Genomic DNA, 25108 nt, shown 5'->3' with positions numbered 1-25108 from the left:
GTGAGAGAGTCATTCAAGATGCAGAGACAGTTGCAAGTCACTGGGATGGTGGAGAGTGTCTAGGGAGGTCATCATTGGCCTCTTAACCTGAGTGTACTGAGGTGTGGTCTTGGGAATACTGTCAGATGCATAGTTGTCCTTAGTTACATTTTCTCCAGCCATTTCTTTTTGTATACTGTCAGATATCCTTTGAATACATTCCTTTTCAGCTTAATAAGCTACTGCTGGTTTTCAGTGTTTGCATCCACAAACTCAGGCTGGTGAAATATTAATGTTTAATTAGTTTATTGTTAGTTACTTAGCTTTTTTGCATTTTCTTTTAAAAGAGAAACTGTTATTTTCAGTGTCATAAACAGCACTTCATTTATAGCATAAGAAACATACTTTCCATTTCTTTTATTTGTTTATTTATGTATTTATTTGAGACGGAGTTTCGCTCTTGTTACCCAGGCTGGAGTGCAATGGCGTAATCTCGGCTCACCACAACCTCCGCCTCCTGGGTTCAGGCAATTCTCCTGCCTCAGCCTCCTGAGTAGCTGGGATTACAGGCACGCACCACCATGCCCAGCTAATTTTTTGTATTTTTAGTAGAGACAGGGTTTCACCATGTTGACCAGGATGATCTCGATCTCTTGACCTCGTGATCCACCTGCCTCGGCCTCCCAAAGTGCTGGGATTACAGGCGTGAGCCACCGCACCCAGCACATACTTTCAATTTCTTTACAATCCGAAGAATAAGACTCCTGAATTAAATTTTATATTTTGTCTTAAATATTTCAAAACCCATCCATGTCATCTTGATAATTCTACTCTTGCTTGATATTATGTTATTTCCCTTATGGGAAATTTCAGTCAGTAGCCATGTATCTAATTTTTGCTGTCCAACCATGTTTTTTTTTTTTTTTTTTTAATCTAGCTCTCTGATTCCATACATTCCAGACTGCTCAGTGGATTTGTAATAAACTTCCAAGATGAAGGGAAATTTCTTGCTCATTGTTTGCCTGAAATCTTGGCTTGTGTGCATCTTGTTAAACCAAAAGTATGCTCCAAAAATGCCTACAAGTGCAACTACCAAAATTCCTTTAAAGATACTCTTTGCTAGTGGTTCCATAGTACGGGTCATCCTGAGACACTTGTAAGGGGGAGTGCCTTTGCATTTTTAATATAAGGTGTGTTTCAGTGAATTGGCCACAAAGCTTTTCACTCCATATTTAAGACTATTTTCTTAACACACAGGTTCCATAGTGGAATTACTGAGTTTTATGATAAATCTTGATACACACCAACAAATTGTTAATACTTTACAATGTAAAGAGATACTGTTTCACTGAATCTTGCATTGGTCACATCTTGAACAACTGATACAGCAAGTAATAGAAGTTAGAATGATTTATCTGACATTACTGAGGAATGAGATTTTTCACAAATGTATACATTTTTTGATAACTAAAGCTTATTATTTAAAATGCTAATATTTAGAAAGCACAACCATATATAACTGCAATCTTTTTTACTTTTATTTTTAAAATATTATTTTAAAAAAATGGAACGCTTCACGAATTTGCGTGTCGTCCTTGCACAGGGGCCATGCTAGTCTTCTCTGTATCATTCCAATTTTAGTATATGTGCTGCGGAAGTGAGCACGTAACTGCAGTCTTTGCAGGGTATATCTCATACTTCCATCATCAAGCTGCAATGCCCAGGGACCTCCTTAGGTGATGAGTTTATCTTGCCTTTTCACTTGATTCCCCAGATAAGTGTGCTTTTCTAACAGCTGGGGATTTTTCTGCTTCTTTAGAACTCAATGGCTAGTTCTCCCAGTCAGCAGATAGAAACTATTCTCTCTTTAACCATTCCCACACTCCCTGGCCTATTACTTGTATAGTCTCTGATCACTGAAAAGGAAGAACAATTGAATGTTGCTATTGCAAACAAAGAAACCATGCTTATAAAATTGTCTATTGTTTGTACTAAGTTGAAAGTCAGTATCCTGATGAGAAAACTGGAGTGTGTTCCACCCTCCGCGTTGGAGAAAAGAATGTAGACTTGATGACAGCTACATTTTTAGATTCTGGGTTATTTTATGCTCCATTAATTGGTGGAGGTTTGCAAAAGTCTCAATGCTGGATATGTGGACCATTGTAATTATATACTTCAAGAGCACTTTCTGGGGTGGTCCTTCTTTTAGAAAAGTTTCTTTCTATTCTTCAGGATCTCCAGGGAAATAGATTCTGCAATTTTCTTTAACATCCTACAAGTTAAGAATTTTTATATTTATGTATACTTCTAAAGCCTTTTTGTTGAATTTTAAAATCATTCATTCATTCATTCATTCATTCATTTGAGACAGAGTCTTGCTCTGTTACCCACGCTAGAATGCAGTGGCCTGATCTCGGCTCACTGCAACCTTTTCTTCCTGGATTTAAGCTATTCTTCTGCCTCAGTCTCTGAGTAGCTGGGATTACAGGCGTGTACCAGCATGCCTGGCTAATTTTTTGTATTTTTAGTAGAGACAAGGTTTCAACAGGTTGGCCAGGCTGGTCTCGAACTCCTGACTGCAGATGATTCGCTTTCCTCGGCATCCCGAAGTGCTGGGATTATAGGCATGAGCCACCATGCCTGGCTTTAAATCCCTTTTTTTTTTTTTTTTTTGAGACCAAGTTTTGCTCTTGCTGCCCAGGCTGGAATGCAGATCTTGGCTCACTACAATCTCTGCCTCCTGGATTCAAGCGATTCTCCTACCTCAGCCTCCTGAGTAGTTGGGATTACAGGCATGTGCTATCACACCTGGCTAATTTTGTATTTTTAGTAGAGATAGGGTTTCTCCATGTTGGTCAGGCTGGTCTCAAAATCTCGACTTTAGGTGATCTGCCTGCCTCAGCCTCCCAAAATGCTGGGATTACAGGTGTGAGCTACCATGCCCAGCCTTAAATCCATTTTTTATGAGTCAGTCCTTAATGGAAATGCTCCAGCAGATCTTCATTTTTTCATATATCAATGTTGATATATATTTCTTATGCAAAGATGTGAAGCCAAACTCCCTTAAAATAATCTTTCTGAAGGATTGCTTTCACAAACAGAGCAATTTTCTCTATTATAAATCATACATGCAAAAAAAAGCAGGAAATCAGACTCATTTTGAAATGAGACAATCTAATCTTTTATACTAAACAATAAGAACACGATTGCTAGTCTTTTAAAAATACACATTTTACAGCAAAAATGTCCACTGATAAATGATGAGGAGAAATAGCTCAATATTTATCTTTTTGAATATTGTTCTAGTGCCATTTGGGGAAAACAGAATCCCCTGGTTGAGAGAATGAGTGTGTAGGAAAGTGAGTATAAATACAAGTTACATTTTGAATGATATGCAGTTTATTCAGAAAAGAATAATTTTACAAATAAAAGTAAATCCAAATAAACATAAAATATAACACAATCTAGTACATGCCATCCATATGTATTCCATCTTAGTATTGGAGATATTTATTTAATGTTTAGGTTTATTTGACTTAAATGATTATCAGTAAGTAGAGTACTTATTTATTGTTCTCCTTGTTATCTGGAACCTGTTATTTTTAAGTTAGGAAAGAGAAAAGGAAGGCAAGAGGAAAGGTTTCTGAAACCAGAGACCATCTCATTACTTTCCCCTTTCTATTATGAAGTGGCATTTTCCTGGTGGCATTTCAACCTCCAGCCACACTGAGCAGAGGCGTAATAAGGACAGGGTATAGGGAAGATGGCAGAAGATGCTGTCAGTATTTCACAAGTTCAACAGAGCTCCATGGTCTTGGGCACCAGAAACCAGAAACAAAGGCACAAGCTTGTGCACTTTAACTCTGCCTAGCTATAGCATGTAGCGTATTTTTTTTCTTGTTCAACAATTTCATTTTTAATGGCAACAACTTGATCTTCCAATATTCTCAGTTGATCAGCTTTTGCTTGTCTACTTAGATTCAAATCTTGGATTTTCCTTTCTAAATCTGAAAGAAGAAAATGAAAGAAATCATATATTTCCATTTGATAGATTCCTCCTGGATATCCACATTATACCAAATACAGGGATTTGTGCGCCTTTCAAAGATATATTTCATTTTCTGTTTTGATTCAATGGATAAAACATCTATTTACATCAGGCTTCTCAAGTCTTTCACATAAATTACAGCAAACTGACATTTTGTCTAAAAACTTTTATATCCAAAGGCATTTATCAGTGAGGGCTGTAGTTGGCTAGAATTCATTAGAAATGAAAGACAGATAACATCCTTGATGGGATTTGCCGAAGTGCTATATTTCCAAAGGTTTGTTCTTATTATTTTAGCTGCTTCTTTTTATTTTTATTTTTTTAGATGGAGTCTCACTCTGTCGCCCAGGCTGGAGTGCAGTGGCGTGATCTCGGCTTATGGTAACCTCCACCGCCCAGGTTTCAGCGATTTTCTTGCCTCAGCCTCTCGAGTAGCTGGGACTACAGGTGCCTGCCACCATGCCTAGCTAATAGCTTCATTTTTAAACATGTTCTTTACTTTAGTGTTTTCCAGTCTTTCAGAAAAAAGACTGACTTTTCATGTGTTCATTCTTCTTCCGTGCTGATACTGAAGTCCCTGAACAGTAACAGCTAAGTGATGCCTTTCTTGGCACCACTCCTATCCATCCATCAATCTATTGATCCATCGACCATCCATTGATTCATTATCCATTGATCCATCCACTGATCTATCTATCCATCCATCCATCCATCCATCCATCCATTTATTCTTCATTCAACAAATATCTTGAATTTCTAGTAAACCTTAACAAATAGCCCTTATTAGAGGATAGAAGAGGCATAGAGAGCTACAGTTAATAATGTGAGGAAGCATTTTGTAAAGAAACTCTGACATTAGAGTTTCTGCAAAACTTCTAGAAGAGGGAAGGTAAATGTCTCACTTCAGTTGGTCAGATCACACCTGAATACCGAGTTGGTCTGGAGTAATTGTCAAACTAAGATGTGTTTAGAAAAAAGAATCAGATTGCTGAAGATACTTGAAATTGTCCAGTAAACAAATACTGAATTAACTGGTGATGTTTCATATGAGGAAGGCAGATTCAGCATATGTGCCATGGCTGTTTTCAAGTATTTGATGGGCCAGCCTAGGAAAGCAGAGTAAATGTGTTCTCTGTCATCCTGAGGAAATAAAATGGAAACTGGCAGGTGAAGCTCCATGAAGGAAGGATTTTGTCTGAATATAAAAAACTCTCTAGGAGTCATGGCTGCTCAAAGATGAAAGAACTGGTGTGGAAAGTGGTGAGTGTTCTGTCACTAGAAACTTTCAAGTATAGGTCATTTGGGGTTGAAAAGGGGATTCGACATTGAAAGCATATTTGGACTAAAGGAAAAATAAAGGCCTCTGTTTCTACCAGGGAAGTGAATATGATTGAGTTGGTTACACCAAACCCATTCACCATCCTCGTCTGCGTTCTGGAAAGCTAGCCTTCCTGGATGACATCACTTGGCTCCTTCGACCTCTGGCTTTCATTCACATATGGCCAATGGGCAGTGCTGACAAGTGGTCAGAGGATGGAAGGGTGAGCAGTCTCCATCCCAGTTCAGCATGGAGATGTGGGCAGTTCTTCCATCCCTCAGCACCAGGCTCTTGCGGGGCAGCCTCTTTCCTAACACTCTGGTGCTCACGGGGCTCTGGTAACATTCCTGCTTCTGTGGCCCCTTCAGGTGTAGGGAGGCTAGTGGCTTCTCACTGCTGCTGATCGCCAAGTACCTCCACACCCTCAGCGGGTTCTCTTCATTCTTGTGCATTCTTTGTAGTTCTTCCCATCAACAAGTAGAATCTACTTACCTTGTTCCTATCCCCACGTCCCCAAACCTGGGCTGGATTTGTAAGTTGTTTAAACCAATACAAAGTGGAAGAACTGATGTTGCAAGACCTCAAGAACCTTTCATCCTCTCTTGTCACTCTTGTGGTGCCTTGAAACAATCATGCTGTAAAGCAGCCTGGCATAACAGACCATGTAGTGAGAGTGCCAGCATCTCAGCTACACCTGGTCCCTAGCAGGCCGTCAGCCAAATGCAGCTGCTTGGGAAACCCAAGTGATACCCATCGAAGACCCATCCAGGCAACCCACAGAAAAGTAAGAAATGGTGATTATTTTAAACCATTACATTCTGGGGTAGTTTATTATTCAGTGAATAAGTAACAGAGACAACTCCACTTCTAAATACTCAATCCAAAAGTATGCCCAAGTATGCTTTCTGTTTCCTGCTGGTACCCTGAGTGACATCAAGTTCTGTGGAGGGACCCTGGCTGCAGGCTGGAGTCCATTCCCCAGGCTCACAACACTGTTGCTGCCAAGGGCTTCACACTGGGATCCAGGGGCTTCTCCTCCTAACAGAGGGAGACAGGCACAGCCTTGTGGTTCCACTCCTTCTCAAGTGGCAGCATGGGGAAGACGGCCCAATCAATGTCTCATTTTTCTGTGTTGCTGAGTTCTGAAAACAACCTCAAAGGGAAAAGGGAAAGGGCAGTAGAATGCCTTATTTTAGACCTCTCCGAGAAGTCCTCCAACCTAAACTTCTCTTCCAATCTCATTTCAAGAACTACAAAAGTTGTAGTCAATGGGGATCAGTGGAAACAATTTGGACTCTGACATGAAAACACAGGACAGAAATATTCTCCCCATGTTTTTGCTCCCCATGTTGTTACTTATTTCACTGAATAAGTAAGGACCAAGTTCTAGGATATTAGAAACTGACTTTTGTGGTATTGTCTATGGAATGTAAGGTTAAAAAAATCTGTTTTTCTGAATCTTTTGTAGTATTTTCTTTTAAAAATTTTAAAGAAAATACATAAAAATAAAAAAAAATTACCCATAAGCCTGCTGCTTTTAAAACAATGATATAAGTGCAAGCAGCAGTGGTTTCTTTTTCACTCCCCTCCTCCCTAGAGATAACTAATGTTAGCAGTTTGGTATGTATTTTTCCTGACTTTGGTCTGTACTAATCTTCCAGTTTCAGTTTCGTCATGTCATAGTGATGACATAAGTGGTTGTAAGGCCAAAGACTCATTTGATAATAAAAACAAAAAACCCCATTTATAAGTGAGGAGTTTTGGTTACTTTAATATTTTGAGAGTTACCTACACTCCTAGTTTTAAAGTTTTGGAAGATAATAAATACAACCAACAGTAAAACTGTACACTCATCATCTGATATTTCTTGATGGTTTACAGATAGTTAAGGACAGGATGATTGCCCCCCAAAATCATGAATATCAATTGTGTAAAAAAAAAAATTCCGATTAGCTTTCTGATTGTACATATTCTATGTTTTCTGTTTTGTTTTGTTTTTGAGACAGAGTCTCTTTCTGTTGCCTGGGCTGGAGTGCAGTGGCATGATTTTGGCTCACTGCAACCTCCCACTCCTGGGTTCAAGTGATTCTCCTGCCTCAGCCTCCCAAGTAGCTGGGATTACTGGCATGTGTCACCAGCCTGGCTAATTTTTGTATTTTTAGAGATGGAGTTTTGCCATGTTAGCCAGGCTGGTCTCAAACTCCTGGCATCAAGCAGTCCCCCTGCCTCAGTATCCCAAAGTGTTGTAATTACAGGCATGAGCCACCATACCCAGCCTGTATTCTATGTTTACAACACTTTGTGTGCATAAGAATGTCCACTTTAATCAAAATCCTTGTCCAGAATATGATTCTGGGTTGCTATCCAAAGATACATGCTAGATGACCTAGTGCCCTAGAGTCTATCTAGATGATATTGACTCTTTTGGAGAGTTATTTTCATGAGAGGAAAAATAAACAACATAGGTTAGAACAGGGTTTCTCTTTGGGCAGATAGTTGTTTGTTTAGGCAGTCGTCTCAGGCATTGTGGGATGTGTAGCAACATCCCTGGCTTCCACCCACTGCATGCTAGTAGTACCTTCTAGAGTGACAAGCAAAATGTTTTCAAACATCTCACCCCCAATGAGAACAGAGTTAGGAAAAAAGGACATTTCTCTCTCTCTCTTTTTTTTTTCTTTTTTTTTGAGACAGAATCTCGCTCTGTCACCCAGGCTGGAGTGCAGTGGCATGATCTCAGCTCATTGCAACCTCTGCCTCCTGGGTTCAAGCAATTCTCTTGCCTCAGTCTCCTGAGTAGCTTGGACTACAGGTGCCTGCCACCATGCCCAGCTAATTTTTGTATTTTTAGTAGAGACAGAGTTTCTCCATGTTGGCCAGGCTGGTCTCAGACTCTTGACCTCAGGTGACCAACCTGCCTCAGCCTCCCAAAGTGCTGGGATTACAGGCGTGAGCCAAGGTGCCCGGCCAAAAAAGGGCATTTCAAGGTGACCAAAGGAAATCTCAGTTTGTTTTGACTAATGCAAGGCAGATGCTCACTGACCTTTCTAGGCAAATCCATGTGAGTGGCTTGTTACTTCACAGTCCCCAAAATACAAGACCAATTTCTACTCATCTCTCCTCAGTGGATCCATGTGATAAAACTGTAAACTGACATTGGTATGAATTCCACCAGGAAGGTAGAGTACCATGATGGTATCACATTGGCAGGACGGAAAAAGGAACAGGTACCTGTTATTCTTCTTATCTTGTCCTCTGTATCTCCAGCCAGTTTTTCTGCAGCATCTTTTAGCTGTTTAACTTTTCCTAATGTTTCCTTTGTTAGTCCTGTAGTGCTTGTCTTACGTTGAAGAACAGCGTATTGTTTTTTCAGTTCAACAAACTCCTGTAATAAGCAATACTCCCATCATGAGAAAATACGTATAAAGCATGTTCATATATGCATGATGATTCTCCTAATACCATTCACGGAAGGAATACAGAGGAAACCTTACTCCAGTCAATACGCTTGAGTCACTCTGATATTTCCAGCAGAGTTTTGTTTGCATGTTTCTTTTTTCATGTTGAAAAAAATCTTAGCTTCAATTAAAAATCACACTTATTTTTTCAAAATACCAATTCTTATTGCTTTTTTTTTTTTTTTTTTTTTTGATACAGAGTCTTGCTCTGTCACCAGGCTGGAGTGCAGTGGCGCAATCTCTGCTCATTGCAGTCTCAGCCTCCCAAGTAGCTGGGATTACAGGTGCATGCCATCAAGCCCACCTAATTTTTTGTATTTTTCATAGAGATGGGGTTTCACCATGTTAGCCAGGATAGTCTCGATCTCTTGACCTCATAATCTGCCTGCCTTGGCCTCCCAAAGTGCTGAGATTACAGGCATGAGCCACCGTGTCTGGCAGTTATTGCATATTAAGGCAACTATTTCTGAGGCACCGTTTGTCTTGTGCTATGTTACGGTGCATATACAGAAGACAGAAATGACCCAGTCCCATCCTTGACAAATCTTTGGTTCAGTTTGGTCGATCAGTTTTACATGTACAATGAAAGACAGAGCGAGTGATGAAGATTTAGAAACAGCAAGGTTATGTTATTTGGTTGGCAAAAAGGTGAGAGAGAAATGAGGTCAGAAGGGAGGCAGGAGGGGAAGGAGAAGTGTTAGTATGGAGATCTCCCTTGGAAATAGAATGGAAATCTTTGGGTTAGCTTGTGTGTTGACAACCTGGAAGCTTAAGTCGATGAATAAAGGCCAGAGCCAGAAATGAAATATGGAAGTGGGAACAGGGTGAGTAGAAAGTACCTTTCTCAATCTCTGTTCCATAGAAAATGTTCCCAATTCCTGTTAGTGGAAAATTTACCCAGCAAATTTGGACTTAAAAGCAGGAGAGGAGATCAATTGTAAAAACACTTAACATTTTTGTTTTGGTTAGGCAACTATATTAATGCAACCAACCAAAGATTTCTTGCTAGGAAAATGAGTTGATAGGTTCTTTCAGCAACCTAAATTAATGGGCCACTTTCCACAAAGGTTTAATTAACTCATTCTGATTTTTTGTAACTTGATCTATTCTCTTTGGCAGGTGACTTTCACTTATTGTTTTCTTTATATGTTGTGTGACTGAATGAGAATAGAGAGAAAATACAATACAGACAAACAACATAAATTGTGAAAGTTTGGTAGTTCAGGGCAAACTTGATTTATCGACTATTTGACAGGATACCACTAAGAGTAATAGGATAGAGAGATGGGGGAGAAGCTGGACTTAGTGGCTCATGCCTGTAATCCCAACACTTTGGAAGGTCGAGAAGGGCAGATCACCCGAGGTTAGGAGTTTGAGACCAGCCTGGCCAACATGGAGAAACCCTGTCTATACTAAAAATACAAAATTAGCCAGGTGTGGTGATGCATGCCTTTAATCCCAGCTACTCAGGAGGTTGAGGCAGGAGAATTGCTTGAACCCAGGAAGTGGAGGTTGTGGTGAGCCGAGACCGTGCCATTGCATTCCACCCTGGACAACAAGAGCAAAACTCTGTCTCAAAAAAACCAAAAAGCAGAGTTGGGGGAGGAAACACTCCAAATCTCCAAATGATTTGACCAGGGACTTCTGCCTTCTACAGATAGAAGATCCTTTGTGCATTAGGATCCCCTCGAAGATACACCATTGAGTCATGGACCAGCACTAAAGGAAACACTGAGAAATGGCACAAAAATCTGGGGTTAAAGGATTAACTTTCAAAGAAGCACTGTTTTCCTTCTCTTGGTGGCAGTAGCAGAACTAATGACCTTTTTAAGACTCTCAGCCTGGCGTTGGGCAGATTCAGCCTGAACTTTTGCATTGACAGCGTGGTCTTGATGCCTTTGCAACTTGGTCTGCAGCAAGGAAAGTCCATCCTCCAGCCCTGATTGCTGCTTTGCTAACTCCAGCTCATTCTTCATTTCCCTGGTTTGATTTTCAGCCTGTTGTTGATTTAAAGACCAGAAAGGGAAGATCTCTTTATGAAACAAACAAGAAGATAAATGATATATTAACCCCTTGAAAAATATGCTGGGTGTAAAGGAAAAGAAAATAGTTCGCTTTTTCTCTTGCATTTATTTAAAATGTTATAATAAAACTGGCCGGGCGTGGTGGCTCACACCCGTAATCCCAACACTTTGGGAGGCTGAGGCAGGTGGATCATGAGATCAAGAGATGGAGACCATCTTCACCAACATGGTGAAACCCCATCTCTACTAAAATCCAAAAATTAGCTGGGTGTGGTGCTGCACGCCTGTAGTCCTAGCTACTTGGGAGGCTGAGGCAGGAGAATCACTTGAACCTGGGAGGTATAGGCTGCAGTAAGCCGAGATTGTGCCACTGCCCTTCAGCCTGTTGACAGAGTGAGACTCCATCTCAAAAAAAAAAAAAAAAAGTTATAATAAAACATTTCAGATATACAAAAAGGTCTGAAAAATACAACGTTAGCCTAGCATGGTGGTGTATGCCTGTAGCCCCAGCATGCAGGAGGCTGAGGCTGGAGGATTGCTTGAGCCCAGGAGGTTGAGGCTGCAGTAAGCTACGATTGCACCACTGCACTCCAGCCCAGGTGACAGAGAGATACCTTGTCTCAACAACAACAAATAAAAAAAGAGAAGAGAGAGAGAAAAAAGGAAAAAATAGGCTGGGTGTGGTGGCTCATACCTGTAATTCCAGCATTTTGAGAAGTCAGGTGGGCAGATCATGAGGTCAGGAGATTAAGACCATCCTGGCTAACATGGTGAAACACTATCTCTACTAAAAATACAAAAAATTAGCTGGGCATAGTGGCATGCCCCTGCAGTCCCAGCTACTCGAGAGGCTGAGGCAGGAAAATCCCTGGAATCCAGGAGGTGGAAGTTGCAGTGGGCGACAGAGCAAGACACTGTCTTAAAGAAAAAAAAAAAAAAGAAAAAAAAGAAAAAAAGAAAACAAATACCCATGTACTCACCAGTCAGTTTAAGAATAAGATATTAACAATGAGCTAAGGCCCTCAGCGTGCCACTTCCCATTATGTCTTCTCTCACTCCCCTCGGAGACATCCACTATCTCGAATCCAATTTTTGTCATTCCGTGTATTTCTACAGGTTTTTTCTACAACCTATACAGTATTCCTAACAATATATAGTATTTATTTTTTTCACCTTATACAATATATTGTATATTTCTGCAAGTTGATTTTCTAAAATTAAAAGTTATGAAAATTCTGCTTGTGCAGGTCATTTTAGCTAATCTATATAGCTCTGGTTTATTCATTTTTACCAGTTTAAAGCATTAACATACAACAACGTATTTTTCTATTCTCCAGCTGGTGCAAGTGGCTTCTAATTTTTTTCCCCTTACAAAGAGTAATAATATTTTACGCTTGTTTCTTACTTCAGTGATTATATTGATCATAGCTAGAAGTCCTATTTAAATATTTTTCAAATATAGCTGGCTATTTGTTAGCCCTTGTCTCGTTTCTTGGTCATACTTTCCTAGATTTTCTTAAACATAGTAAACAGTCTTGTTTTGTATTTTGTATCCAATAATGGTAATATCCTCTGCCTCTTGTGTCCTGATTTTATTGTTCATTATTTCTGATGACTCTTGTTGAAAGGCAATTTGTGGCCAGGTGCAGTGGCTCATGCCTGTAATCTCAGCACTTGGGAGGCCGAGGCAGGTAGATCAGTTGAGGTCAGGAGTTTGAGACCAGCCTGGCCAACATGGTGAAACTCCATCTCTACTAAAATTACAAGAATTAGCTGGGTGTGGTGGTATGCACCTGTAGTCCCAGCTACTCAGGAGGCTGAGGCAAGAGAAGTCTTGAACCCAGGAGGTGAAGATTGCAGTGAGCTGAGATCACACCACTGCATTCCAGACTGGGCGATAGAGTGAGACTTCATCTCAAAAACAAAAAACCAAAAATTAAAATAAATAAAGGTCATTTGTTTCTTTACATGTTTGGGGAAAATTCTTGATGGCTAGGTTTTAAGGTTATTCCTTTGGAAAGGGTTTTTGTTTGCTTCGTCCAGGCATCTGGGAGCACTACCAGCCCAGGGCTACCTCAAATGACACCAGGGTTTGGGGGGCCACCCGGGTAGTAAAATTGTAGCCCCAAAATTGTGTGAGAGCCAGCTTATGCTTAGCAAATTTTCGTGGAGATATTCCTCCCCAACCCAGGGGCAAGTTTCTCTACTCGCTCTGTGTGTGTCTGTGTGTAAGAGAGATTTTAACATTTTACTAAGGATTTTGCCTTTTGGGGTCCCAGTTCTGTGCAAGAGTCTTGTTGCCTCCTTGTGTGGCCTTTGTTTTATGTCTTATATGCATGGCAACCATTAAAAACCCAAAGCTTAAATGCTCTAGGGATTGGCAGGTGCCTGCTGCCTGCTGTCCAATTAGTGCTCGATTACCTCTGGATTCATGCTTTTCTGTTATTTTTGGCCTCTGAGACTATCAAAATTTTCACTAATTCAGCTCTGCATTAAAAAAAATCTAAATATCCAATCTAGTATTTTGATGTTTTTTTTTTTTTTTTTTTTTTTTTTTTTTTTGACTATGAGAGTTCCTTAGAGTATTGGTTCACCATATTTTTAGGAATGGAAGTCCCTTCCTTTAGTCTTGGGCATATGTGGGGTTTGCCTAGAGCAGCAAGGTGTAAACTTTTTCTGCAAAGGGCCAGAGAGTAAGTACTTTATACTTTGTGGCCTATAAAGTCTCTATCCCAAATATTTAACTCTCTGTCATTGTAATGCAATAGCAGCTATAGACAATACAACATGTCACCATGTTTTGCCATCTCCTGTTTTAAGTATATGCCTAGGAGGGGAAAACCTGGGACCTTCCTTTTTGCTGCCCTATATATGCAACCTTTTCCTATCCAACTCCTTTATTTCCTGGTGTATTACTTCCTGTTCTGTTGCTTTCTGCTTTTTTTTTTGAGACAGAGTTTCACTGAGATGGAGTTTTGCTCTTGTTACCCAGGCTGGGGTGCAATGGCACTATCTCGGCTCACTGCAACCTTTGCCTCCACCTCCTGGGTTCAAGTGATTCTCCTGCCTTAGCCTCCCAACTAGCTGGAATTACAGGCACCCGCCACCATGCCTGGCTAATTTCTGTATTTTTTATAGATAAAGGGTTTCACCATGTTGGCCGGGCTGGTCTCAAACTACTGATTTAGGTGATCTGCCCACCTCAGCCTCCCAAAGTGCTGGGATTACAGGTGTGAGCAACCACACCTGGCCAGATGGAGTATATCCTTTTGGATGAGATATTTTTTCAGTTTTAGTATGCTCTGATGAGATTTCATGCATATTTAATTACAAGAACCTTACAACAGCTAACTCTCATTTCTTTGGTTTGTGAGCATTTTTGTTGTTGTTGTTCAAGATGGTGTCTCGCTCTGTCACCCAGGCTGGAGCGCAATGGCATGATCTCGGTTCACTGCAACATCCACCTCCTGGGTTCAAGCAATTCTCCTGCCTCGATATCCCAAGTAGCTGGGACTGTAGGCATGTGCCACAACACTTGACTAATTTTTTGTATTTTTAGTAGAGATGGGGTTTCACCATGTTAGCCAGGATAGTCTCCATCTCCTGACCTCAAGATCCACCCGCCTTGGCCTCCCAAAGTGCTGGGATTGCAGGTGTGAGCCACCATGTCTAGCCTGGTTTGTGAGATTTTAAAACATCCATTCCTTTCCCTGATATCAGAAGAGAGATGCTCTGGCCTCATATCTACCACTAATTAGCTGTGTGGCCTTAGGCAATCACCTAAACTTCCTGAGTCTTAGTTTCCTCATTCACAAGCTGGTGTTAGCACCTGCCTTGGTGCCACTCCAGAACTGGTCACAATTAATACAATGATGCTGAGATGTGCTCTGTAGAACATTAAATACATGCATAATACTACCCAAATCTTATTTTATCCTCATAATAATCCCATCAGACTCGTAAAGCCAGCATAGCATTGGCATACGTAAAAACTACTGTGCTGTTGCTACCCTCAAAACATATTTCAGGTTAGTTTCAAAGAAGACAAATACCTGCAGCAGATTCTTTTTTATTTTTGCTACATTAGCAGTCAGCTGTGTGATGGTAGAGTCTGCCCGTCCTTGAGTGATTTGAGCGTGTTGCAACTGGTTCAACGTTTTGTCAAGATTTAATAGAACATTTGCTTCTTTCCTAAGGTAAGATATTAACATATCAGATTAGATAAAAATAAAATGATTCATTTATTTCACGTTGAGAGAGTTCATTTGACTCAAGCAAATACTTTACTGAATTAAGCAAATTTACTTTTAAGCAAGAGAAAGTGCTGAAGTCTACATTTTGAGAAATAATTATATTTAAATGCCAGTTTAAAAACCCTACACACATATATGTTCATACCCAGTAGATACAGATTTTGTTAGATATGGAAATTAAGGATATAGGTCTTGGTTTCTGTTTTTGTTTTTATTTGTCATAAGCAGAGAGTTTTAGGGGGATATAACTATCCATCTTTGCAAATAAAAACTATTCCCAGTGAATTCCAGTTTCCCTGATGTCTCAAATGTAACCTACATTTTCGAAATCTCCGTTGGAGTTGGGGTTGGGAGGGTCAAGAGGCCCCACAGAAAGCAAAGATAGACTACAGGCTCTGCATTTTCAGGCTTGTTTATTCAGAGTTAGTTAAGCCTCACTGACATTCCAGCCACTCAGAAGCCCAGTCAGAGGTTAAAATCACAAGCATTTCAAGTGATAGAGTCTATTCTGCAGAAAGGAACTCACCACAAGTCAACAATCACCAAATACTTAGATCTGTGGGCTCAAAACCACCTTGAGAAGAATGTACTGAGGGAGCGAATATACACAGACCTTTGCAGAAGCATCGTTAGAAGTGTGTATGCCCACAGCAGAGTTCGCTAAATTGCAAAATGTTCCCTTTACCACCCAGCCCCTCCTTTCCTCCCAGTGGCAATCACTCTTTCCCCTTCTGAACTTCAGGAGCCTTCCCTCCTAACCATCCCACTGCCACCAGTGTTTCATTTGTCTAACATTCCCAGGGCACCAGTGTCCATTTTTAAAAAATTCCCTGCTACCATTATCTTTTTATTGTATTCTTTTTTCCTTTAGATTTTCAATTTACTACTGCAGGCCAGGTGTGGTGGCTCACATTTATAATCCCAGCACCTTGGGAGGTGGAGGCAGGTGAATTGCTTGAGGCCAGGAATTTGAGACCAGCCTGGCCAATATAGTGAAACCCCACTGCTACTAAAATTACAAACAATTAGCTGGATATGATGGCACATGCTTGTAATCCCAGCTGCTCAGAAGGCTGAGGCATGAGAATAGCTGTAACCCAGGAGGTGGAGGTTGCAGTGAGCTGAGATCATGCCACTGTACTCCAACCCGGATGCAGAACAAGATCTTGTCTCAAAAAAAAAAAAAAAAAAAAATTCAATGTACTGCTTTTTGTAGCAATTTTAGAAAAAAATTTACACCAAAAGAAAAAAAAAGTAAGAAAAAAATTACCAGCAATTTTGCCATCTTTTAAAATATAAGCATATTGTAGCAGATTTTTATTTTCATGATTGAGATCCTCTTTCATGTGTAAATTGATACCTGCTTTTTTTTTTTCAATTTTCTGTTCAGTTTGGCGTTACCTACTTTTTGACAGCATTACCATTGCACTGTAAGAATCTCTGCCTGCTATTAAACATCCTTCATCAACATAATTTTTCTTTATTTTGAGATGGAATCTCCCTCTGTCGCCCAGGCTAGAGTGTAGTGGTGCCATATCGATTCACTGCTGCCTCCGCCTCCCAGGTTCAAGCAATTCTCTGCCTCAGACTCCTGAGTAGCTGGGATTACAGGTGCACACCACCACACTGGCTAATTTTTGTATTTTTAGTAGCGATGGGGTTTCACCATGTTGGCCAGGCTGGTCTTGAACTCCTGGCCTCAAGTAATCCACCTGCCTTGGCCTCCCAAAGTGCTGGGATTATAGGCCTGAGCCACTGTGCCTAGCCAGTCAGCATCATTTTAAATTTCTGCATGATTACTTAAACTTTAAGTAATTTTTGTGCAGTTACTTAATCTTCCTGGTTTTAAATATTAAACCTGGAAGAGGTTGGATTTTGGATAAATCTGCTGTACTTCATTTGTACACATGGATGACGAGATAGTGACAACAGCTCAGATCTCAGTGATGGTGGGTGCTGATGATGTTACCACCACCTAACTGATCCTGTAACTCTGACCCACACCACCCATACTCATACAAACATCAACATGGCTTTTCTTTTCTTTTTTTTTTTTTTTTTGAGACGGAGTTTCACTCTTGTTACCCAGGCTGGAGTGCAATGGCGCAATCTCGGCTCACTGCAACCTCCGCCTCCTGGGTTCAGGCGATTCTCCTGGCTCAGCCTCCTGAGTAGCTGGGATTACAGGCACGAGCCATCATGCCCAGCTAATTTTTTGTATTTTTAGTAGAGACGGGGTTTCACCATGTTGACCAGGATGGTCTCGATCTCTCAACCTCGTGATCCACCCGCCTCGGCCTCCCAAAGTGCTGGGATTACAGGCTTGAGCCACCGCGCCCGGCCTTTTTTTTTTTTTTTTTTTTTTTGAGACAAAGTCTCACTCTGTTGCCCAGGCTGGAGTGCAATGGTGTGATCTCAGCTCACTGCATCCTCCGCCTCTTGGGTTCAAGCAATTCTCCTGCCTCAGCCTCCTGAGTAGCTGGGATTATAGGCACACATCACCGTGCCTAGCTAATTTTTGTGTTTTTAGTAGAGACAGGGTTTCACTACGTTGGTCAGGCTGGTCTCAAACTCCTGACCTCGTGATCTGCCCACCTTGGCCTCCCAAAGTGCTGGGATTACAGGCATGAGCCACTGCACCTGGCCCTTCAAAACGGATTTTCTTTTTGGCTTGGCTAAGTCAACAAGATAAAGGTAAGAGTTAGTGAACTCTGTATACCATAGATATCATTTTAGTCTTTCAGTACTCTTGGAGCTCTAGTGTTCATTTCTTCTGTTTGCCATCATTATATTGGGTTGGTGCAAAAGTAATTGTGGTTTTTGCCATTGAAAGTAAATGGCACTACTTCCAATGGCAAAAACCGCAATTACTATTGCACCAACTAATGTCTTTTTACTGAGAATGTACTGAGGGAGTGAAATATCAGACTTATTAAAAATAGAGACGGGGTTTCAGCATGTTGGCCAGGCTGGTCTCAAACTCCTGACCTCGTGATCTGTCCGCCTTGGTCTACCAAAGTGCTGGAATTACAGGCGTGACCCACCGTGCCTGGCCAATATCAGACTTAAAAAAAATTTTTATTTCAAAGTGCTGCTTAGTGTAGTAAACTTAGAAAATAGCAACTGTAATACTGGAAAAACTGTACCAGTATTCCAACCACCTGTTAAAATATTGGCATACAATGAGTATTTAACATTTATTGGTATGCATTGGTATAGAAAGGTAATGGCCATTGGAAAGGTATTTTGAGTCTAAGAAAACAGGAAGAAAGCATCCCTGAACCCTGCCGCCCAGTCACCCAGCTTCCCGGGAAACCTCCACAGAGAGTTCAGCTCTCAGTGTGGACACTGAACTATCAGAAGGTAATTTCATTTGAATATTACAGCTCCCTTGGCAAATATTTTCAGATGTCCTTTCAGCAGATGGTCTGTTAGAGCAAGATAAGAATATTAATACAGTACTTACTCCACTGCTTTGGCCTTCACCAAAAGCTTCTGGGGTCCATCTGCTTCTTTATTTAGCCTGTTTTCATCTGTCCTGTAATCCACACAGAGCTGCATACGTTTCCGTACTTTGTCAAGTTCATCGATTAGATTCGGGGATGGAATTGGTAGGTGAATGTCAAGCACACTATTTGCAACCTTCTCTATGTCTTCTGGAGGCACATCTTCCTCTTAAATAAGAAGGAGGGTTTTAGGTAATCACATCTCCTTAACAAACACGGTACCTTAAAAGTATAACCACAATGATGTCTCAGCCAGATGCACTTGCATTTGATTATGAGTCTCTAGAATACAGGGCTTAGATTGTAGGTGTCCCATAGACTCTTCTTCATCCTCAGCTGTCCCTTCTGTCTGGATGAAATATTGCTCACTGAGCGCTGCATACTTGCTGAACAAATGCTTGTTGGAAAAACAAAATACTAAAGACTTGGAACATTGTGTGTATTCTACAAAATGTCCTAAGAATGATTTATTATAAGTACAGATTCAAAAGCAACGAAAATGTTTAGATACCTGTCATGAAAATGTAAGCACAGTGAATGAGACAGTAAGGAAGCACTGGGTGTGAAGTCAACAAAACTGGATTCCGGTCACAATTTTTGCTCATCTATATAACTGGGTAACTATACCTGATGCTACAACTCAAAGGCGTATTCTGGGATTGGAGTGAGACAACACAAAGTAAAGTAACGTGTTAATAGCATGTTACAAATAAAGTTTTAAATACATCCATGCTCTACTTTCCAGAAAAGCAAATTTGGCCTCTGTTGAGAACTAAAGTATAAAATGGACTATTAGAGCAAGCTTGTCTGACCCACAGCCCAGGGGCCACACGTGATGACCCAGGATGGCTTTGAATGTGGCCCAACACACATTCGTAAACTTTCTTAAAACATTATGAGATTTTTTGTGATTTTATTTTTATTTTTAGCTCATCAGCTATTGTTAGTGTTAGTATATTTTATGTGTAGCTCAAGACAATTCTTCTTTCAATGTGGCGCAGGGAAGCCAAGCTTGGACACCCCTGTGTTAGAGCAACAGCATTTGTCACTCTCCAGTGACTTACTGAACACCTATAATTCCCATAGGGAAGCCAGAGATGAACTAGATGTGGCTCTTATCCTCAGGGGGCTTGCTGTCAGGTGAAGATCTATGTGTCATTGCATACAAATATTGATCACATAGGAACAGAAGTGATCAATATAAGGCAAAATGCTATCGGGTTCAGGGGAAGGAGAAAATACTCCAGGAAGGACTTCAGATGCATTGAAACTGGCCCTGGGAGGACAGCAGATTAAACTTGTGGAGACCGTGGGGCCTGGGGAGGGGTAAGAGGCATTCTAAATTGAGAGAATCACAGGAGCTGGAGCTCAGGGTGGTACAAGAAACAGTGCCTGGATCACTATTGGCAGGAGAGTAGTGTGCTTAGCAGCACTGGAAGCAGTTGGCACAAGTCCTTGTGTCAGAGGATAAGGAACTTAGACTTTGTTCAGAGAATAGTAGGAGCCAAAAAAGAATTTTGGCATATGATATGACACGAGTATAGAGTCTGCTGGTAGTAATTTTGCTTTAGCTACTTTTCTTAATATAAATGAAATATTTTCCTTTCTGTGTTATTTTTCAAGCAATATGACAAGAACTCTTTTTGTGAGTAAAGTAAAACCACATTTTAAATAGATTCGGGGAGTTGGCTCTTTAAAGAAACAGTACTTTTTTTTTTTTGAGACAGAGTGTTGCTCTGTTGCCCAATCTGTAGTGCAGTGGCATGATCTCAGCTCTGCAACCTTTGCCTCCCGTGTTCAAGTGGTTCTTCTGTCTTAGCTTCCTGAGTAGCTGGGATCACAGGTGCGCACCACCATGTCCAGCTGATTTTGTATTTTTAGTAGAGACAGGGTTTTGCCACATTGGCCGAGTCGGTCTCGAACTCCTGACCTCAGGTGATCTGTCCACCTTGGCCTCCCAAAGTGCTGGGATTACAGGTGTGAGCCACTGCACCTGGCCAGAAACAGTAACTTGTTAATTAAAAAAGTTCTAGTGTATCATACTGAATGTGCAAAAGCTGGAAGCATTTTCCGTGAAAACCAGCACAAGACAAAGATGTCCTCTCTCACCATTCCTGTTCAACATAGTATTGGAAGTCCTGGCCAAAGCAACCAGGCAAGAGAAAGAATAAAGCACACCCAAATAGGAAGAGTGGAAGTCAAACTGTCCCTGTTTGCAGATGGTATGATCCTATATCTAGAAAACCCCATAGTCTTGGCCCAAAAGCTCCTTAAGCTGATAACTTCAGTAAAGTCTCAGGATACAAAATCAATGTACAAAAATCACTAGCATTCCTATACATCAACAACAGTCAAGCCATGAGCCAAACAAGGAACACAATCTCATTCAAAATTACCACAAAAAGAGTAAAAATACCTAAGAATATAGCTAACTGGGGAGGTGAAAGATCTCTACAAGGAGAACTAAAAAACACTGATCAAAGAATACAGAGACAACTCAAACAAATGGAAAAAGATTCCATGCTCATAGATAGGAAGAATCAGTATCATAAAAGTGGCTATACTGCCCAAAACAATGTACAGATTGAATATTATTCTTATCAAATCATCAATAACAATCTTCACAGAACTAGAAAAAACTATGTTAAAGTTCACATGGAACCAAAAAAGAGCTTAACTAGCCAAGGCAATCCTAAGCAAAATGAATACAGCTAGATGCACCATGCTATCTGACTTCAAACTGTAATACAGGACTGGAGTAACCAAAACAGCATGGTGCTGGTACAGAAACAGATACATAGACCAATGGAACTGAATAGACAGCCCACAAATAAGTCCACACACCTACAACTATCTGGTCTTCAACAAAGTCAACAAAACCAAGAAAAGGGGAAATACGTCCTATTCAATAAATGGTGCTGGGGTAACATATGCAGAAAACTGAAACTAGACCCCATCTTTACATCTTATACAAAAATTAACTCAAGACGGATTAAAGACCTAAATGTAAAACCCAAAACTGTAAAAACTTTGGAAGACAATGTAGGCAATATTATTCAGGACATAGGTATGGGCACAGATTTCATGATAAAGATGCCAAAAGTGATTTCAACAAAAGCAAAAATTGAGAAATGGAATCTAATTAAAGAGCTTCTGTATAGCAAAAGAAACTATCAACAGAGGAAGCACAACCTACAGAATGGTAGAAAATGTTTGCAAACTATGCATCTGACAAAGGTCTAATATCCAGCATCTATAAGGAACTTAAACAAATTTACAAGAAAAAAAAACCTTAAAAAGTAGGCAAAGGACATAAACAGATACTTTTCAAAAGAAGACATTCACGGGGCCAACAAGTATATGAAAGTATATGAAAAAAATCTCAACATCACTGATCATTAGAGAAATGCAAATGAAAACCACAATGAAACACCATCTCACACCAGTCTGAATGGTGATTATTAAAAAGTCAAAAAATAAGAGGTGCTGGTGAGATTACAGAGAGAAAGAAACACTTATACACTGTTGTTGGGAGTGCAAATTAGTTTGACCATTGTGGAAAACAGTGTGGCGATTCCTCAAAAACCTAAAAAAAGAATTACAATTTGACCCAGGAATCTCATTACTGGGTATACACCCAAAGGATTAGACATCATTCTATCATAAAGACACATTCACATGTATGTTCATTGCAGCACTATTCACAATGGTATCAACCTAAATGCCCATCAATGATAGAATGGATAAAGAAAATGTGGTAGATATACATCACAGATGCTATGTACCCATAGAAAAGAATGAGATCATGTCCTTTGCTAGAACATGGATAGAGCTGAAGGTCATTATCCTTAGCTAACTACCACAGGAGCAGAAAACCAAATATTGCCTGTTCTCACTTATAAATGGGAGCTAAATGATGAGAACACATGGGCACATAGAGGGGAAGAACACACACTGGGCCTTTTAGAAGGTGGAGGGTGAGAGGAAGGACAGGATCAGAGGAAATAACTAATGGGTTCTAAGCTTAATACCTGGGTGATGAAATAATCTGTACAACAAACCCCTATGACTCAAGTTCACATACCTGCACATGTAACCCTGAACTTAAAAGTTCTTTAAAAAGTTCTAATGATAAGTGAATTTACTTCAGCCACTTATTCATTCATCAGATAGTTATTGGTATTTATTATGAGATTACAGATTCAAATTTTTATATATGGAAGTTTCAGGAGAAGTGACACATCCCTTTGTTAATAGGGCATTCAGATTTCAATAAAAATATTAAGGTGCTCAAAGAAGAGCTGAATAGTATGGGCATCATCTAATGTAATGATGATTTTATTGGGGCTTTATAGCCAGGCAAAGAGGAGAAGCAGGGTGTGGGTGGAGGGCACAGCAAGGCATGAAGTTTCCTGGTCACCAGGGCTCTTGAGACACTGAGCAGTAAGAAATTTCTCGTATGAAAAAGGATTTTTCTCTATGCCTTTAGTTATAATAATATGGACATACAATTCTTTCAATTCTTCAAGTTAACTAAAGTAAAATAGTTATTAGAAGTTTATTCAGTAACAAGGAAGAATAAGTAATAAGAGGACAGCTCAATAACCCAGCAAACTAGGAAGCAAGGAGGTCACGTAGGCCCTATTCCACCAGTTCATGCAATTAGTTTAGCAATTCTGATTTTGATGTTTGTTTTGGTGCCATCTCAGCCCAGCCTAATCCTAGATCCAGGTCTGGTCAATACTGATTCATCCAGCTTACTCATTGAAAGTTCGCTTTTGAACAAACAAAATGTCCAGTAGACTGATTCTACCCCATTCATTTTTATTGATTATTTCTGTCAAAGGTAATTTCCACCTAATTTTTGTTTATCTTGAAAATAATGGCTAGAAGCTGCCAATACAATTTCTAGAAACATTGAGATAAGAAAACAAACAAAACGAAACGAAACAAAATCTTGGCCACAGGGGTCTCTCATACATATTAAGTAGAATAATGAAGTGATTGAAGAGATTGTAATGGATGCTTCAACTGTCAATTCACGTGTAAAATGTTAAATTATTGAATTTGGAAAATGATTATGAAAAAGAAAGCTATTTAAGATTAATCATCTCTCTCTCTCTCTCTCTGTGTGTGTGTGTGTGTGTGTGTGTGTGTGTGTGTGTGTGTGTGTGAAGAGTGAGATTTCAGGTCAATTTCCAGCTTCAGCCCTTGATTTTCAAAATCTTTATTAATTCTCTGGAGTTTAAAATGAGCCTTTCCCAAAGTAAGGCATAATGTATAATAAATCGAATAGTTACTTTTGGTCAGTCACAGAGAACCAACAAAAGAAAACTGAAAAATAGTCAATAATAGCTAATAATAAATTTTTTAGATGCCAACTCACTATGATATTTGATATCTAACTAAAATTCAGCATATTTTGATCTCATATCATTTCTGTCAGCAAAGAAAATGACTGAATCCTGATGTTAGGGAATCCGAAAAACCACATAAAATAACTTTAAACACAAAGTTCATGTGTTTGGAATTTTAACTAAATTCTAGCCTTTGTTACTACATTTATCTTTAACAGAAAGCCATAATTTTTTGGCACAGAGTTGGTATTTTGAGATTACTCTCATTAAGGAATTAAAAACCAAAGGGAGTATCATTTTTCTGATTTAGGCTTGTCATTTCCAATTAATATAATTTGGAACTGGCTATGATGTTTGAATATACATTAAAAAGGAGAAAAAAACAAGAACTAGTACTAATATAGTTTTAAAAATTACCTAACAAAAAGTTTTTCACTTTTTTGATGAAGAGACTTATTTTTTCTTCTTCAGAGTCACTTTGGTTTTTTATATTACCCAGTTTTTCCCTTAGCTGTAAGACATTGTTTTTGGAGACTTCTGCCAGTTTACTTATATTTTTGATCTGGAATGAGAAAAACACAATGAAGAAAATACTCAACAATTAGGCATGTTCTTTGATGTTTAATTACTTAGCTGGACCAAATAAAACTGTCCCTAAAAACTAGATAGAAGTCTAGATAAACCATACATTCATTTGCAAGGAATCTTTTACAAGGTGATTATTATCTCTTCTCATTAACAGGTTTTCTTGATGTCACTAATTTATCTTTTAGAACACTATTGGCCAAGCACTAATGAATTTTTCTAATATAAGTCTAAAATATAAATTTTGTTTTAATGGGGCTTCAGCATTCTATAATACCAACAACTTTCACAGAAATTACATAGGACTACTCTCCTGCAGTGGTCATCATGTTTAATAGGTTGAGGGCATTTTCTTTTATGTAAGTTAAAATGTTACTCTTCTAAACATTCCTCAAATTCAAGTAACCTACTTTCCTTGAAAACTAATAAAAAAGCATTCCTCCTCTTAATAAATGAGCTTGAACTGAGAGTGGGCTACAAAGATAAATTCCAGACACTTTGTACTCTTGGTAGAGGAATGATGGAAATAATAGGCTAGCGAACTAGAAGTGCAAATTCTTAATTGTGTGATCTGAGAAAGGTC

At 39.6% G+C, this 25108-nt stretch overlaps 2 protein-coding genes and 1 non-coding gene across 3 annotated transcripts in view; all 3 read right to left on the bottom strand.

Moving 5' to 3' along the window:
• Positions 1-907: 907 nt before the first annotated feature.
• LOC120365274 (protein CEBPZOS-like) lies at positions 908-1123 on the bottom strand. Its single transcript, XM_039472557.1, has one exon. It carries the CDS (start codon positions 1121-1123, stop codon positions 908-910), a length of 216 nt encoding a protein of 71 aa, XP_039328491.1.
• Positions 1124-1537: 414 nt separating this feature from the next.
• LOC120365421 (U6 spliceosomal RNA) lies at positions 1538-1644 on the bottom strand. Its single transcript, XR_005580363.1, has one exon. It is a non-coding gene; the product is annotated as a U6 spliceosomal RNA (small nuclear RNA).
• Positions 1645-3360: 1716 nt separating this feature from the next.
• Positions 3361-25108, bottom strand: part of LAMB4 (laminin subunit beta 4) — a 111689-nt gene continuing 89941 nt past the window's right edge. The window contains exons 30-35 of the mRNA XM_003921091.4: positions 24358-24502; positions 18544-18751; positions 14877-15015; positions 10624-10797; positions 8574-8727; positions 3361-3986 (exon numbers count right to left, since the gene is read on the bottom strand). Of these exons, the coding sequence (XP_003921140.3) occupies positions 3847-3986; positions 8574-8727; positions 10624-10797; positions 14877-15015; positions 18544-18751; positions 24358-24502 (960 nt within the window). The 3' untranslated portion in view covers positions 3361-3846. The remainder of the gene's footprint in view (positions 3987-8573; positions 8728-10623; positions 10798-14876; positions 15016-18543; positions 18752-24357; positions 24503-25108) is intronic.

The sequence above is a fragment of the Saimiri boliviensis genome, chromosome 10, assembly GCF_048565385.1.
Source record: "Saimiri boliviensis isolate mSaiBol1 chromosome 10, mSaiBol1.pri, whole genome shotgun sequence".
In the NCBI taxonomy this organism is placed as follows: Eukaryota; Metazoa; Chordata; class Mammalia; order Primates; family Cebidae; genus Saimiri; species Saimiri boliviensis.
Note: the sequence above shows the minus strand (reverse complement) of the source record. Positions and strands in the feature narration are given on the sequence as shown.